The 17,484-nt window shown below is 37.5% G+C and overlaps 1 protein-coding gene across 7 annotated transcripts in view; it reads right to left on the bottom strand.

Annotated features, from left to right (window-relative positions):
- The window catches only part of TBC1D1 (TBC1 domain family member 1), a 98,577-nt gene that overhangs the window by 39,103 nt on the left and 41,990 nt on the right, over positions 1-17,484 (bottom strand). For all 7 annotated transcript variants that reach the window (XM_059470181.1, XM_059470183.1, XM_059470182.1 and 4 more), the window contains 6 exons: positions 11,294-11,827; positions 8,188-8,277; positions 7,087-7,191; positions 6,343-6,475; positions 4,844-4,935; positions 3,134-3,244 (listed from right to left, as the gene is read on the bottom strand). In XM_059470181.1, coding sequence (XP_059326164.1) covers positions 3,134-3,244; positions 4,844-4,935; positions 6,343-6,475; positions 7,087-7,191; positions 8,188-8,277; positions 11,294-11,827 — 1,065 coding nt within the window. The remainder of the gene's footprint in view (positions 1-3,133; positions 3,245-4,843; positions 4,936-6,342; positions 6,476-7,086; positions 7,192-8,187; positions 8,278-11,293; positions 11,828-17,484) is intronic.

Here is a 17,484-nt window from a genome sequence, read left to right as displayed (position 1 = left end):
TCTCATGGATTGCCTTTTCTTTAACCAAGAAATGACTAAAGATCTCATCATTAACAGAAACTCTCAACATTCTCCATTATAGCCCATTTTTAGTGCTGGTGAATACTAATGCAGTAAACATAAAAACAATACTGTGATACAAATATTACCATCCAAACCCAATATCTGCAGTAGAAACCAGAGCTCAGTTTTCAGTGCTGTTTTGGGAGGTTCATCTTGAAGCTGACAGGCACCAGAGCCCTCTCTTCTTGTCCCTAAATTCAGAGACCTGAATGCTTGATCTGTGCAATTAGTACTGGGCAGGTGAATGACATATAACCATCACCAAATTGTCCCGCCTAGATGTAATTTTAAAACATCCTATTTCCAGTGTGACAACTTTACAGGCTCCTGTATTTTCTTTTTACCTTCTATCCTGATTATGCCAGGCCAAGGTTAATTTTTGTAGTAATTGGGAAGGGGCATGGCCAGGACCTGAAGGACATTTTATACCATCTGTCATTGCTGGAGAGAGGGGGAAAAGGTCTCTCTTCAGAGAGAAGGGGCTCCTTCCAGTCAAAAAAATGTGTCAGGAGGGAGCCTTCCAGTACTGTCTATTACTGGGGGATGGATTCTGTGTGAATAATTTCTTTTCTTGTACCCTCTGTGACTAGTATTGTTGCTATTACTGGTCATTTTCTTACCTCATTGCTGTTTCCAGTAAATTGTTCTTATCTCAGCCTGTGATCTTTGCCTTCTGTGCCTCCAACTGTCCTCTCCATCCCACCACAGTAGGTGCCTGGCTTGGAGAGTCCTGGTGGGGGCACTGAATGGAGAGTACCATTCCTAAACAACTATAGCTTCCCTCATTTTATTCTCCAAGAGTAAATCAGATGCTGCTTGCTATTACATTCTTATGAAAAGACATTTATTTTCAATATTTTCTTATTTTTGTTAAACAAGATCCATGTAGTAGTATCAAATTTAATCTTTTTTCTCCACTCATTTAAATATATTTTTTAAAAAGGCAATGAAAAGCATGAAAGTGAATATGCAGAACAGAAGGGAACAGGGACATCAGGGTGTGATGGGTTAATGATTGCTGAGACAAATAACAGTATGTGTTCAAAGTTATCTGCTATTACACAGGCCTGGAGATAAATGATCAGAGTAAATATAAAATGTTATGCTGAGACAAATGATAGATTATGGGGAAGTCAGTTCTCTTAGAACACTGGCATCTTTGCAAGTGTCATATTAACCAATTTGTTTTCAGGAACTGAGCAAACAGATTGCAGCAGGCCTTAGATATTTTCAAGTCATTGAAGACATACTTCAGTACTTCATACTTCATACCTAAAGATCTTATCTCACTTTGTATATCCCTATTTCCAAGCTGTTTGTGACTGACCATCAGCTAGCATTACACCAAACAAAAATATTTTAGGTATGATAACAGAGGACCTCAGGCAATGTTTCTTCCTCTTATCCCACAACTGAAATGCTTTTTTCTTAAAAGCATATTTCTGGTGAGATGCCCAATACAATAAATCAGAGAGTGAAATATGCAATTTTCCTTCTGTTTACTCAGGAAGGTCAATAATTAGTTAGTAAGCTATAAAAGGAGAAGATATTAACAAAGTGAAAATACAGTAAAGGATTATTTGCTTCTACTTTCCTAATTTCTTCACAGGTCTAATAACTGTCCATGTATTTATTTCCTAGTTTATATCACAAATGGCTGACAGCAATCATCACAGTGGAATTATCAACCAACAGTAGAGGGACAGTCAAGACTTTTAAAAGGGTCTACATAATTGGAACTGAAAGTTTCCAGAGAGTGGATGGAATCCTTTTTTAAATACCAACATCCTTGAGTTGTCTCAAGGTAGCTACTCACAAACCAAGGCATCCAAAACCACTAATCCCTTTGGAAAAACCTTAACTGTGCTGTATAAACAGCCAGTTAAACAGCACTGGCTATTTTATTCTCTGATAGAGAATAAAAGGTAGCTTATCTCTTTGGACATGGATAAGAGTCTCTGCTGCTGTTTCTGCAGCAATCCTCATCATCTTAAGGCCACTTCAAATGGTTGTTTGCACACAAGTCAAACTTTCAGTCCTGAGTAAATGTAATAGGCTTTATGACCAAATCCAGTGTGGTGTCATTACACTGACTCAACACTGACAGCAAGATGGCAAATGCCACAGATCAGGTGACAGCAATCACAAATTCATTATACATTCTCTCACATATATTGAATTTTCTTTGCAGAGAGAATCAATAAACAATTTAGTAGACTGTCTTGTTTGCACCCCTGTCTCCTAGGCCTGAAATCAGACTGTACCAGGGACCCTCAAAATTTGAGATATGTTTTGTTACATGACAATAGTTTATGAAGCATAAGCAAACCCAGTATTCACCACTGCTTACACACTGAAGTTTCAAATTACAAGTGATGCAAATTTGCCTTTGGAAAGACATAAAAATTGAACGCAAAAATTTTTTCCTGGCTTCTTGTGGAAACCCAGGGCACTGGGAATATTTCTCTGTCTGCTCTGGGGTGCCCTGACCCCCAGGGGAGCACTGACTTTGATCCTCATTCATGGAGAAAGTTTCCTAGACTTCAAGATAGACTAGAATCCACAAAAGTGTGAAATAGATTATAGAGAGTAGTGTACGTGTATCACTTGGTGAGAAATTTAGGGTTTGGGATTTTTAGTATGTTCTGGATAGAAGCAAGATGGAGGGCACACGGTGTCTCATCCTGGGTTTCTTCTTCATGCTTCTTCTTCCTTCTTCCTCATGGGTTTGGGTGGCATTTTGTAATTGGGCAGAAAAGTCCACATTGCAGGGTCTTTGGGATCAGTTATTGGGTTAAAAGGGAAAATAATCTAGGTCAGTTCTTAATTGGATAGTTTAGTCTTAAAAGACCTTGTAACAAGAGATTGTTGGCCATTTTATGCCTTCTAGTGAAAAGCTGCTGAACTCACAGTTGTGAGACTGTTTTACTGATAAGAGATAATCAACACCTGAGTCTGAACATGAACTAACAACCGTCTCAAGTGCCTTCAATTCACACCCAGAGAAACCAACGACTGGTACCCCCACAGCTTCTCCTTATATGAACTAAAATTGAATTATTAAACTTACCTGTTTTGCTTCTCCAATATGAACATGGTCCTTCTGTTTTTCTTCATACATGTTTCTCAAAAGAGAGATAACCAGCTCATTCTCTTTTTGTTCATTTCGTGGTCTTAATTTCTGTAATTGAGAACACCACAAGCACAGTAATTATACATTTGTGTAACAGTTTGCAAATGTTTACACTTTTCATTTGTCACTGTAATAAATCATGAATGTAGAAACAAATTTAGTCTGTTAATGCTACTGCTCCGGTCCACCAGAGGACACCAGTGTCCCAAAGTACTAATACAGCCACAAAAACACTTGACCTCACTTCATACACAACAGAATTTACACCTAAGACAGAAGACAACTGTACAGATATTGAACTGCCACAAGCAAATAAAGGCTTTTAAAAGATTTTTGCCTATTTTCTTTTGATATAAAGAAAACTGAATCACTGTAGTTCTGAGTTTGTAGCACACATGGAGCACTGTCCTAGAGATAGGATTCACAACATTTCTAGAAATCCCTCACACTGGACATTTAGTTTTTGGGAAATGACATAGGTCTTTTTTAAATTAGTGCAACAGGTGAACCTATTTATCTATGCTGCATTTTATTTCAATCTCAATTATTGTAAGAGAAGATTTTAAAACAATTTATTAGAGAATTTAATCCCAGAAACTGAACTTTAGAAAAACATATGCTGCCTTAAGCCTGTTGATATAATGCAGAGGATACAGTATGAATCAATGCCAAGGTAGCACATTAGAGTAATAAAAGTACCACAGGAAGACAGTTACCTAAAAATGTGAATCATGGTAACAATACATGGATCTGCAAGAATGCAACATTCCAGGCTGTCCAACTGAAAAAGTTAGCTGAGAAAGATGGGCAGGAGATTTGTACTTTACCCTTAGTTTTACCAAGTTAATGCTTTGCAGACCCTCACCAGAAGCAATTAACAGTTTCCTGTGACTACTAGAAAGAAGCTTTAGACTGTGTGCGGAACACTAAAAGGCAACAGTGCTGCTAGCTGCCCTATGCTAAGAAATTACTCAGCTTATGGAATTGGTTCCACAGAGTAACTTCCAAATTTGGTACTGAGTGATAAACTGCCACGTGGAAACACACAGAGACTGAAGTGACTCAGGAGAGGAAGGAAACATTACTTTTTAAAAAGTCTGACATTTCTTAATCTTCAACAGTGTTTCAATCCCAGTGACATTTCCTACAATCTACATCATCTATTTTAAATCCAGCTATGCTTTCCTCGGTCCTAAAATAGATTTAATTAAGGAGATAGAAAGTTTAACTTCTTTAGTTAGTTTGATAAGAATTAAGATCTAGGATAAACTTTAGGCAAGAAATTTTCTCATCTGGGAATATTACAGAAATTTGTTTTGGTCCAAGTAACAGTTTCAATGTCCTCACAGTACACGTTATTGCCTTCACCCATAAAAAATGTGTTCAGTTTTACTCAATGAGAAGGCAACAGCTCCATGGAAAGCAAGGAGTATTAGGGGAAGAAAAATTAGTAAAACACTAATTTACATAAAAAACTAAGTTTTTAACAGCTCTAAAAACACAACTGAAATTAAAGCACAAGCTGGCTAACAGTCTGTTACGTAAAAAAATGAATGATTCACAAAAAATTTAAATTACTTCTGTGTTTTACACAGATGTTAGCAAAATCACCAGCTGCTTTAAAATCTTGTAGGAAACAAAGCTTACCTGAACCTCTTCAAAAACAGAGGCCTGTTCCTGGTTATTTAGTGTGGTTAGATGCTTTTGTAGTTCCAGTTTAGTCTTAGAAGAGGGCAACCCTACCAAGAGGAACAAAAATGAAGAAATTAGAGGGTCAAATTTTTCAGAATTAATCAATCACATAAATATGCTGACAATTTAAGCCAAAGGTTTCAATTATTTGAGCTGGCCCATTCCATGATTTCATAAGAGGGCATTAGAAAGAACTCTAGGTTAATTTGAAGCTACTACTAACTCATGCCTTTAAAATGAGGGACATGAACTCTGCAATGAGGAGATTTACTGAGCACAGACCAGGATTATACTCTTAGCTGAAGACTCCATTATGAGACAAAATAAACCCACAATCTACTGCATTTTAGCAGACTGTTTTGTTGATGTTTAGTGCAGTGCTGCTTGGATATTGTTTATGGTATAAACAGAATTCGCTTTCATTTTCTCTAATTTCTATGTTGTGGGCCCTTCTGAAAACAAGTAAATTTATTGCTTGTTAGTGAAGGTCTTACTTTGCCTTTTGATGAAAACATTTATTGACAGTCTAAAGCAGACTACCCTTTCATTCAGATTATTTTTTTTGTTCTCTTCCTGGATTAAATTTCTTTCCTCTATTTTCTGTGGAAAAACAGCAAACCATCAACAGTATTGTGCACTTCAGTTTCTGATCATGGAATATCTCCTTCAGAAGCAGATGATATGATTAACAGGATGGCACAATTGAAGGCATTAAGGGACATTGGCCTTTAAAAAGCTTCCCAAAAATCACAGCTAGCTGAAAGCCAAAATAGAGTGAAAGTAGTTTTCGAAGTTGTCCAGTTTCATCAAATTCATCAAATCAGGCAGGTTTTAGTCCAACAAGTCACTGCCACGTGATCTGACAAGCTGCTGTTTTCCTCTATTCACCCCAAGCATCACTTAAATTAACAAAATAACAGTAAAATTTGCTAAAACATAAAGAGATTTTTTATGACTTGAACATCTGTTCCGGGTAACAACTACAATTCTAATTTCTGCATTTCCATGAAGGAGCAGACAAACACAGATGTTAAAAGCATACTGTTCAGTTCCTGCTTAGTGATAGCATAATCCCAGTATCTAAGCGTACTCAATAGGACAGCAGGTCATAGCTATTGCAGCTTCTACCCATCAGAGGTTCCTTATCTACAGGCTTCTGCATTTATAGGGCTAATAGAGCCAAACAAGCTGCAACTTGCTAATGTTTACACTCGGAAACAGATTTTAAAAGTTCAGCTAAAACACAATAAAGGAGCTTACCTCTTGTTAGAAAATTCTTCTTACTTTACAGAAAACTTGATACCACAGCCCTCTAAATAAAAGTACCTGGCTCTCAACTTTACACCCCAAATCCCAAGCTCTTTTTAAGCACTAATTTCCTTAGGATTTTACATACTGTCCCCCAATGAAACTGCCACAAAAAATATTCAACCAGAAAATTCTTTAAACCTCACCTTCTATCTTTTCGCAGAGTTTATGCAAATTTTGCATAGGACACCCTTCACAGAGCTGGGGCTGTGCCTTGGAATTCTGTTGCACAGCAGCCACAGTGAAAGCCTGTTTCAATGTCATCATGATTTCATCAACCTGAAAAGAACAGCATTAAGAAGAACAGAATTTCACTCTTCCACTGTTTTCCTTAACACAAACACAACAGTCTTTTAGAATAATACTGCCCTTGCTTGGGAACGTGCTTATGACTAAAAACCCAAGCTCTTCATATGTTGGTTCTGTGCACAAACACATAAGCACAATAAAACTCATCATGAACTCATGTCTCTTCCAGACCACACAATTTTATTACTGTGGTCTAATGAAAGATCCTACCCTCTATCTCAAACCCCTTTCTTGTCTATGCTCAAAAAGCTTACTGCAGTTGTGATGCACTGGTCTTACTTAGAGTACAGGAGTGTAGTGCTGACTTTCAGAACAGGTGGCCTAAGAGAAAACTCTCCCCAAAAAAGAAGCATAAGGTCTAACTTAGTTTGTGAAATGAAGATTTAGTGGATTTTAAGGAGGATTTTAACTTCTGCCCTCAAAACAAATGAAAAGGTCTCTTGCAGACAGCTATATTAGTTACATTTTTGTATTTCTGAGTGGAATAAGATTTGATGACATTCAGCAAAATACAGAGCATAGAGCAATAGAAGACATTTAGGGTCTAATATTCTATTTGGCTATTCTTTTCTTTCACTTACCAGTGCTTCATCTGTACACTGAAACACATAGCAAACAAAGTGGAAGCCTCCATTTTCTGAAGACTCTCTGCAGATGAACCCAAAGTGATCCACATGTCTAATTCCCTAGGAAAGAAACAACAGCAATGAAACAGCCATACCTACTTTCAATGTTCTGTACCTGTATTTCTTTCAGGAAGAAAAGAACAAAATAGCATTACATATAGGTCACTTATCTCTGTTAGAGCTACATTAAAGACATCTGGCCATTAAAATTCTGTCCTGTTATAGAACCTAATACTTCAAGAATCTTTAATTTCAATTAAGTCAGACATTGTTTTATTTTTCATTTTGTTTTTTATGGATGAATTATAAAAGACCCATACTGCAGACCCAGAGATTAATAAATTCTATTAAAAATGTACTTTACTCTGAAATTTTCAGAATATGTGCCTGCACGTTTAGTGATGAAAGCTGCAATCATCAAATTAAAAAACAAATTAATTTATGGAAAACAAAACCTACAAAAGAAACCAAAAAAATCTCAGGCAGAAGGACAGAGAAACAAACTCTGTGGCAAAAAGAACAGGGATTAGGAGCAAGTGAGGAGTCTCTGACACATACCTGCCCACAGTGCATGACATATACTACCTCTGCATTGCAGAGGACTGTCCTCATTTAAACGCATGTAACTTATATTCTTGAAAAGAAAATATTTTTAAAGTATTTTTCAGATAACTCTTTCATATAATTTTTCTCCTTTCATTCTCACTTCTTGAAAAATATGGCTAAGAGATCCCAAGATTTGCACAACCGTGAATCATGCTCACTGCAATCTCAAACAAGAGTGTGCTCCTGACCAGTGTGTTCCTTCTAGCTAATGTTAGTCATCCACTGCACACAGGAGTGATTCTTCATCTCAGGAATCACAATGCAAAGCATGAAAGAAGAATAATGGTCTCATAAAATTACTGATTAATTAGCAGCTTTTCAATAGCAATCACTGAAATTGCTGTTGAGAGAATCCATGCGGAGTGCAAGGAGAGAGGATTACATGAGCATTCACAAGTAGAGAATATTTAAACAACAAAAAAAGATAAAAAGAATACCCAACAATCTTACCTGAGAACAAAAGGATATTTCTTTAAAGCTTTTCTCAATTGCAACTTTTTTTGTGTCAGGACTGATAAGGTAAACTTCAGACTGGCCAATCTAAAAAGAGCAAAATAAATTGCAAGATGCTAAAAAGTAACATTACACTTCTTTTTGTCCCACTATAAAATGTTTCCTGAATACAGATCCAATTTTTTTTCTACCTGTATATTTATACCAATTAGCATATTACTACCAGAAAGAATACTGAAACAACACTGATTTGGCATTGAGAGCTCTGCACATTATGGCACTGAGGTTTAATGAGACAAGAAAATAATGTTTAAACAGATGACAGCAATATTGTATCACAAGTAACCTGCTTTGCACTGAGAGAAATACACTCACACTCCCTTTTCCTATTTTCTGCAGTCTTGGAATGTACCACAGTCACAGAAGCTAGTTAATGAGATTGCTTTAAAATTTAAAGCCAAGCATGTACTTCTTTCTGTAGTCTACCTAATAATTTTTGTGAGCTTGCTTTATTTATTTATGGCACTTAACTCAAAAACTATACAAATGAATTTACTGGAGTATATTTTCTAATGTAATTTAATCTGTAGGCCATTAGTACAATCAAAAGATGATGCTAAGTATTGATGGGCAAAGGGCATTTTTATGGTGAAACTACTGTTTTCATTTTTTCAGCTTCTGGCAACATCTTTGTAAGATAGTAACAAAAAAAATTAAATTCCTCATATTTTATAGCATGTCAGAGAATGCTAAAAACAACTCTCAGATTTTAGGAAGGCAGGCAGAATTTGGATCCACTCATGAGTATGACTTGGAGAAACCTGCCTCAATCAAATCAAAGTACCAAATCCCAAAAGAAGCACACAAAACCATCAGCAGCACCAATGTAACTGTACTTCATTAAGAAATGGGAAGGGACAAATCTCATGTGTGAATAGATTGTGTCAGATGTGCCACCTCTGTATGTCTAAAAATGGCCCTGTGCATTCCTTCTACCTCTTCTTTCACTTCAACCAGTCACAATGGTTCTCCCCAGATGCCTGCTGGTTTCCTTATATAGTCCCTGGGGCTGATCTTGCATCTGTTGATGGGGCTATTCCTCCCAACACCTACTCAGCAGCCTCCTGATTGCTGCTGTCTTCCCCTCCCTGCAGCAAGAGGCTCCTTCTCATTGCTCAGTTTCACATAATTCTTTCACATTTGGCCCTTGGGCAGTAGTGATCATTTGAAGTCAACTGAACAAGAGGAAAAAATCCAAACCAACTCATCTCCTCCCCCTCCTCCTCAATATGCACAGCCAGGAGAAAAACCTAAAAGTACCCCCTCCTCAAATCCTGAGAAACTGGCTAGGAAAGCAGTTCTTCAGGAAGAAGACATGAAAATCAGGACTGTTTGAATCAAGTGAGGAGAGCTGCCAGATAATTAATCAGAGTATTTTTCACACCTCATGCATCAACCAACCTTTGCTTCAATCCTGGGCAAAATCTAACTAAATAAGTGAGAATATACCAACCATTTTTTTCCTCTGGATACTAAGCTACTTGAAAGCACTCCGTATGTAGCCACACACAAACTGATGAGACCCAACTATGCTGCCTGCATTCCCTGACTCAGAACCTGCTGAACACTGGGGAAAGGCAACCAACAAACTCAGCTCTGCCATCAGCTGCTGCCTGTGGATACTGAAGGCACAAACTAGAGTTACTTCACTTCCTTATATTCAGCTGAATTTAGACTGGCTGAATAGGAAAAGAATACAGCTGTGCATACTAAACAATATTTTCCCAGACAGAAAGGACAGAAAGCAACCCAAGACACAAAGCCAGATCAGCAAACCCTCACAATTCTGAAATGTGGCTGCCAGCAGGTGACTGACATTATATTCAGACTGAAGCTGCAGGTGTCTTTGAGAACTGCTGCATCTATTTAATGTAAATTAAAAATTCACTCACTGGAGTAAGAGGATCTGGACCTACCCAGCCCAACTATAATCTCTCTATTTCTAAAATATGTGCCATGAATCAATAATGGAGTAACGATTTATTTAAAATTAGGCATTATTATTACAAAGGGTACTGTATTTTCTATATGAAATACATGCTCAGGGGAAGAAGGTGAACATGGATGGCTTTCTTTTTACTAGGGAAGAAACATCTCTCCACCTTCTTGCACTCACTGATGTCAGCCTGCCACAACCAAACAGAAGCTTTAATTCAGGTAGAGCTGACTACAACATTTTCTGCATGCTACTTTTTACAGATATAACACAGTGGCAATCCTCCTCAAGGATTCTCTTTCCCTGCTTTAAAAGCCCTGTAATTGCACACACTGGCCTTAAGAATGCCCAGCTCCAACAGCAGCTGATGGATCCAAGATGACCTTAGGAGAGTCAGTCTTTGCAGAATCAGCTCCAGGTTTGTATTATGCTCAGAATACACAAGCTAAGTAAAATATAGCTTACCATCATGAGGATTGTAAGAGGAGCAAATACCACATTCCTTACTTGCTTCTCAGTTCTTAGAAAAAGTTTTGCTGCTCACCTATCAAGGCAAGGGCATTGCTAACCACACCAAAGCAGGGCAGGAGTGGAAACACGTGTGGAGTAGCATAGGAAGCTATTCCACTACTACTCCATCATTACACAAACATGCTGGCAGCAGGAGCACCTTCATCAATTACACTGCTTATCATGGGACAAAGTCTACTAGCTCTCAGTCATGGTTTGGTCCTTCTGCTCTAGTTACAGATAATTCATTTCCCTGGAAATTTATTTCTGCAGTTACTAGCTAGTGTAATTGCATTCTGCAATTGCACAACTACCTACTAACTTGCAGTAACTTTCTAAAAGCTTTCTTTAGAAGCCCAAGGTTTCAGGTAGTACTGTTTTAAACTATTTAATATAAACTTATTTAGAATATGTAAGCCAATTCTCACTAACAAGTAATGCTCTCCAGAGAAACAGGCAAGTTTAAGTTAAGCTTTGGTAATTGCAATTAAGTTATCAAAGAAGTAACTGCCATCTGTCAGAACATCTGCTTTGGTGTCTGCCACTCCAAACTCCAAGATGTGAAAATGCCACCCAAAGCTGCAAATCTTGCTTTACCGTAAACAACATAGTCCGGTTTTCTGCAATGTCAGTTGGCTGCACAACACTGTGTCCATAGACGAGTTGACTTTTTAGGTTCAGTGAAATTGCATCTTCTTCAAAAGACCTGACAAAGCTGTTACTCCTAAGGCTTCCCTCTTGGAAATCCTTCTTAAAAGCAAAGGAACGAAGTCCAGGTTGAGAAAAAGATTTCCTAATTGGCCTTTTTTCCTCCTCTTCATTGACCAAGGGCTGGAACACAGACCGCAATTTGCTGCTGAAAGAGAAACCTCCAAAGTTATTGGCAGTTTCATGTTGCTGGGATGATGAGCTGAAATCTGAATTTTTTGTACAACTTGCACGATTGAATTTCTCAATGCATTCATCTATGAGTGCTGGAGGTGCATTTTTATGTGCTACTGTTACCCGTCCACAGAAGAGCACCTCAAACTTTTTGGTAAAAGGGTCTTCAACATCTGAGAGATTATTCTGAAACTCTTCTTGACGGGCAATTTTTCCAGCTTGTCGAATAGAGCTTATAATCTCAGGCACCTACAAGAGGGGGAAAAAATACACATTAGCATCTGGTATTTTATGACAAACAAATTGCAAAATTAAGAGGCTCCCTGTTGTGATTTTCCTGGAAGGATACTTTGATTTAGTTTCAAAAATAAAAGACGAGTTGAAGTGATCTTGCATTTATTAAAGAGACACATTTCAGCAGTTAAACAGTGAGAAGAGGAATTTCTCATTTGTCTCCTTGCCAGGAGTTCATCATCATCAACACTTTGTCAAAAGAACTTTATCCCTTGCAATCTCTTCTCCAGTAAAACTTTTGCCACTGAAGCAACCTTTATAATGTGACACATTCCAACCCAAAATGAAAGATAAAAATACTTCAAACAGCATACAAGGAGCCATGGACTAATTAATTGGTAAAGTTATTTAATCTGTTATTTTTCACTCCCTTCTCTTACTCAAACACTCATGTCATGTAGGTTAATGAGTCTCTTGCAAATTTGCTTTCCCCTTCATAATAGCATATTACATTGTTATGGCAGTTTGGTGGGGTTTTTTAAAATGTAAAGAGCTGTATTTTTTAATAACTATATTCATTATTTTACATGTTCATTTTTATTCTACTATCCTAGATGACACTTTTAAATATTATTACCTCACATACAGTATGACTTGCAGGGCAACTGTATGAGACAGCAGTCTGCTACAGATCACAGATGTTGTAATTAGAACCCAAACTGCCATGTGACACATGAGGGACAGTAAACGGTCTCAGCTGCTGATATGGTAGTGACAGGCATATGCTCTCTGCTAAGCTGCTGTGAGGCCAATGCTTGGTTACATCACACTGCTTTGACTGACCCAGGAGATTAAGGTTCTTCTGCAGTCTGTGCTGCTCCTGCGGTAACGAAACATGTGAAGCCACCATCTATGATTACAACTGCTAATTCTGCCAGTTTTATTTACCAAATTTACTTTGAGAAAAATCCACGCAAAGTGTGCTAATTTCCTGACAAAACAGATTTCCCCCGTCAAGCATCAACTGGAACTCGCTTTACTTACAAATTTTTGGTTGCAGATAGTACAGAAGGAAGTCCAGGAATGTCAGACTAAAATAGCAGCCCAGAAGAACCACCTCCCCTATGAGAAAAGGCATCTCTAAACCTAAAGAATATTTTGGAGACCTGGCCTCTGTTTTTTTTCAGACATTTTTATGGTTACCTATTGCTTAATCATAATGCAGTAATGTGCATAAACCAACTGAGGAAACAGCAAAGGACTTTGAGGGGAAAAAAATCTGAACCGTGAAAATTGAATGAATATTCTGGGTGCTCATAAAGACCTCAATATTATTCCTTTTATAGACAAAGAAACAAAGATAAAGATATGGATAGATAGGCAGGTAGGTAGGTAGATAGATAAAGAGAGAGAGAGAGAGAGATACATAGATATTCACATGCATATAGCTAGTGGATTTAAAACAGTAACACATTACAAAATAGGAACTCAGGAAGCATTACTTCACCCTTCAGCACAAGGCATGAGTCATTAGCTAATCTTTCAGCAAAGACAATAGGGAAGAATGGGCAAGAAAAGCAGGATCAGGAATTTTTAAGTCCATTCTCTGATATGTCACAAACCAGTCAGAAAGCCTTGGGCTCAGGCAGCTTTGTGCTGAACTTCATCATATGCAAGAACAACATTGAGGGTATAACAAATCTTTAGTACCTTAAACAATATGCATTTGCTCTACAGTGAGTTTAAGGTCTACCTCAGTTTTATTTACTCAACACTCCTTCACAGAAACAATTCTGAGTGGCATAACATATCAGAATTACAGTAAAATGTAAAACTTCATTCAACTCAAATTTGAAGCTGCAACTGCTTTAGCAATTTTTAATAAACATATTTTACTCTTGTGGGAGTGTCTGGACTCACCAGCCATGGGCAATTTTGCTACTGAGCTGCCCAGGATACATGCAGAGACCAGCAATCCCACCTCCACTTTTGCTGAGGCTGCAGAGGCAGCCGCAAAGGACTGAGGCATATTCTGAACTCTGCTTACTTTGGTAAAGCCAGGAACATCAGCTCCCAAAAGAGGACCACTATCTCAACCACAGTTAAGCTTCCCCAGCTATACACACCTCAATGACTGTAAGGAGAGTTTCCAGCAGCGCAGGTGCTGTAAGGGTTACAGCTGAGCTAAAGCCCTGACAAGGCATTAGGGATCCAGCACATCTATGCACTTACTGAATTTAACTTCTTCAATGTTTTTTGTTAACAAACACCTTGAAAATTGACAAAATAGCCATTCAAAATATTGTCAATAATATTGACAAAATATAGCCATTCAACTATGGCTACATTTTATATACAGACAGTGCTTAGGGAAAGACACTACATCACACAGAAGGACTTTGCAGTAGTTAATAAACTTTGTGTCTGAGGAGACCAAGCAGGCCTCTTGATGAAAAATCAAGGGGAGTATTTATTTATTTATTTTCACACATGCTAGGGCTTGAATCATGTCATTGATAAATAACAGCTGGCTTCTGTGCTACACTTACTAAAAAACACAGACTCTTCTGTTCTCACTTACAGACCTAAAAAAATTTTCAGCCTGCTAATAAAATTTTATTACTTATGATTAGGCAATTGATGTAGAAGCAACAGAAGCAGCAGATCATCACCTCACTTTCCTGTGATACTTATGTATGTTAAACATTTATCTATTTTTATTAGTAAAGACAAGTTCCATGATGAATAAAAATACAAATCTAAAATACTTATTGCCCTGGAACTGCGCTTTGCCTAATCAAGATTTGTGCTCTTTTTATCTACCTGTACCACTCCAGACTTTTTATGCAAGTATGGAAAATGAACAATCCACTTGCCCTCTGTATCCTCTGACACCGGCTCTCCAAGTGAACAGGCCTGGATGCTTAGTAAATAAACATGAAGTAAACAGTAGTTAAAAATAATTATTTCAGGTTATTAGAATAAAGATGTAGGCTTTATCTTGGCAAATGTTTATTAAGCACAGCTGGAACATTTCCAGATTAAGCAGCATGCCACTGGGTGATCAGTAACCACATCTCTTGCAAACCACCAAAAATTAATTAGGATGTAAACAGAATCAGGTTTTATGGCTCTTCAATTTATATCAAAAAGCAGCAAGGATGAAATTGCTCCTGAATTAAGTTAATGTTGCCTGGAGTCTTTTAAAGGCTGTGGGCTCTTTCTGAACACAAGAATTAGATACACAATATGTTTACATAAGATATATTATATACACAAGATATTTATCTTTTTTGGTTAATTACAAAGGTAACTTAATTACAAGCTGGCATAGGTTGCCCAGAGCGATTGCAGAGTCTCCATCCTTGTGGATAAGCAAACTCTGACTGGACATGGGCTGAGCAGCCTGCTCTGGGTGACCCTGCTTTGAGCAGGGGGCTGAACTAGATGGCCTCCTGAGGGGCCACCCTCTGTCACCCTGGGGATTTAGATACCAACTGCTTTTATACATGCCTACTGCTAACTGTGCCTTCTAATCTGAACTTGCTAAGACAGTGGGAAAAGATTGTTGCACACAGTTGGGATTTCTTCCTGCCATGGAAATCCTCTTTTCTAGCATACTTCTATTCTTAAGTGTTTTCTGACATGTTTATTAATACAAATATATAATTAGTGGATAAAGATTATTTCTGTAGTCAGAAAAACCACTGCTGCTGACCTAAAATTATTTCCCCAAACCCACAAAACTATGTACAGAACATCAGTGTAAGCAACAATGAACCTTTACCGAACACAGCATTACCTTCTTATCAACTCAGGCCAAATATGCCTGCTGAACAGAAGACACAAATGAAATGTACTAGGGAAAAGGTTTTGTGTTTAGAGTGTCTGAATTAGATACAGAAAAAGATCGTGTATCTATAACCATTAAAAATAACACTGGACTCGTGGGGTTTTTTAAAGCAGACCACATAATTTCTGCTATAATGAAAATTTTTACTTTGCAGAGACAAAGCAGGGAACTGAAATGCTGAGTATTCTTGTGACTTGGCTTGTGGCTATTCAAGCAAAATACAAACCAACACCTAGGACTTCCTAGTGCATGTTACTCAGTTACAAGACAAATAGCTACAGCTTCTATGCCACGCACCAAATAAATACAAAGGGCAGTAATTTTTAAGCATGCATGGGTTTGCTGCATCTGAAGAACAAAGAACAGCTCTTTCCCCTCACATAAATTGCAGTTGCATTTTTACCCCTTGAAACTAGCAGTCACCCTGAAAGTTTACATACAAGCATGTAAGAGGTCAAGGTCTTTATCCTGTCAGTAGATGTAAGAAAGAGTTAGAAAATATTTTAATGAACAGAGCACAGTAACAACTAAATGCAACAGCTGACTTTTGGTAAATAAGACCAGACTAAAAAAAAAAAAAAAAAGATTAGTTTCTATTATACATGGTAGCTAAAAAAGCAAAACGTGCCACAGAAAAAGAACTGCTAACACATCAGCTAGGAGGACTAGGAGAAAAAAGAAAAAAGTGGGATAATTTATTATTCTAGATGCTATGCAATGTTTATACCTGCAGTACAAATCCACCTATTTATACCTACCAGTCTCTGCATAAGGCTCAAGCACCAGCTCAACGATTTCAAGGACATAGGGGGTTTTGTTTAACCGAAGCCAGACCTGTGCTGACAGGAACTGGTCTTATGCAACAGACTCCAGAAACTGCTGGAGACTGAAAAACATTAGGGTCAGATTCTTAGGCTGAACCTCAGACAGAAGGTCTCATACCACTCCAGCTAGAACAAAGCCTTGAAAATCTTTCACAAAACTCTTGAAACAAGTAGATGTTTTGATTGAATTTTGCTAGCTTAATCAAGCAAGAGAGGACATCAGAATTATTTTTAAGTGCTTTTATTTGCTTTCCTTTCCTGATCAATAGAGCAGGCTCAATAAAATATGTCAAGAAATCTAATGCTGTTTGCTGTTAGTATCTTTCCTTCTTGATTTTAGTAGAGAGTATTACTACAGAAAAGATAGGGTACACAGCTATTTATGGGAGAAGCTATGTCATGGGAGAAGCTCTCTATTTGTATCAGGACAGATAGCAATATTTTTGTCACCTCTAAGTTATCTACAATCATGGAATATTTGTAAAAGCAGTAGAATGAAGAAATTAAAATATTTTTTTAAACATATTGTTTTTAAACATGTTGTTTGGTAAGCAACACAGATAAAAGGTAACATAGCACATTATTTACTTGCATTTTTAAAAAGACTGCATAGAAGTTTTTATTTCAGTAGCTTGATATGTAATAAAAAGCAGCTGGTCTGTTTTCAGCACACTGGTGGCAAAATAACTGTCCAGAAATCAATGCAGATCAGCATTTCCTGCCCTTACCACTCCTTAACCCACAGTAGTGGTCAACTGACTTCTCAAACACTTTTCTCCACTCATAGGATTTGAAGTTTGGCATTTTTAAACCAAAAGCATTTTAACTAATATAGTTTACAGATATTCTTCTTCTTTTCAATTGAGATACTGCAAAATTTCTCCTTCCAAAATTACAGAATTACTTAATTTGGAAGTGACCTCTGATGGTGCAGTCTCCCACATAAAGCAAGGCAAACGTCCAAATTAGATACAACTTCAAACTTTGATGAGATG

The sequence above is a fragment of the Ammospiza nelsoni genome, chromosome 4, assembly GCF_027579445.1.
Source record: "Ammospiza nelsoni isolate bAmmNel1 chromosome 4, bAmmNel1.pri, whole genome shotgun sequence".
NCBI classification, from domain to species: Eukaryota; Metazoa; Chordata; class Aves; order Passeriformes; family Passerellidae; genus Ammospiza; species Ammospiza nelsoni.
The sequence above is the reverse complement of the archived record's forward strand: the minus strand, read 5'-3'. Positions and strand labels throughout refer to the sequence as shown.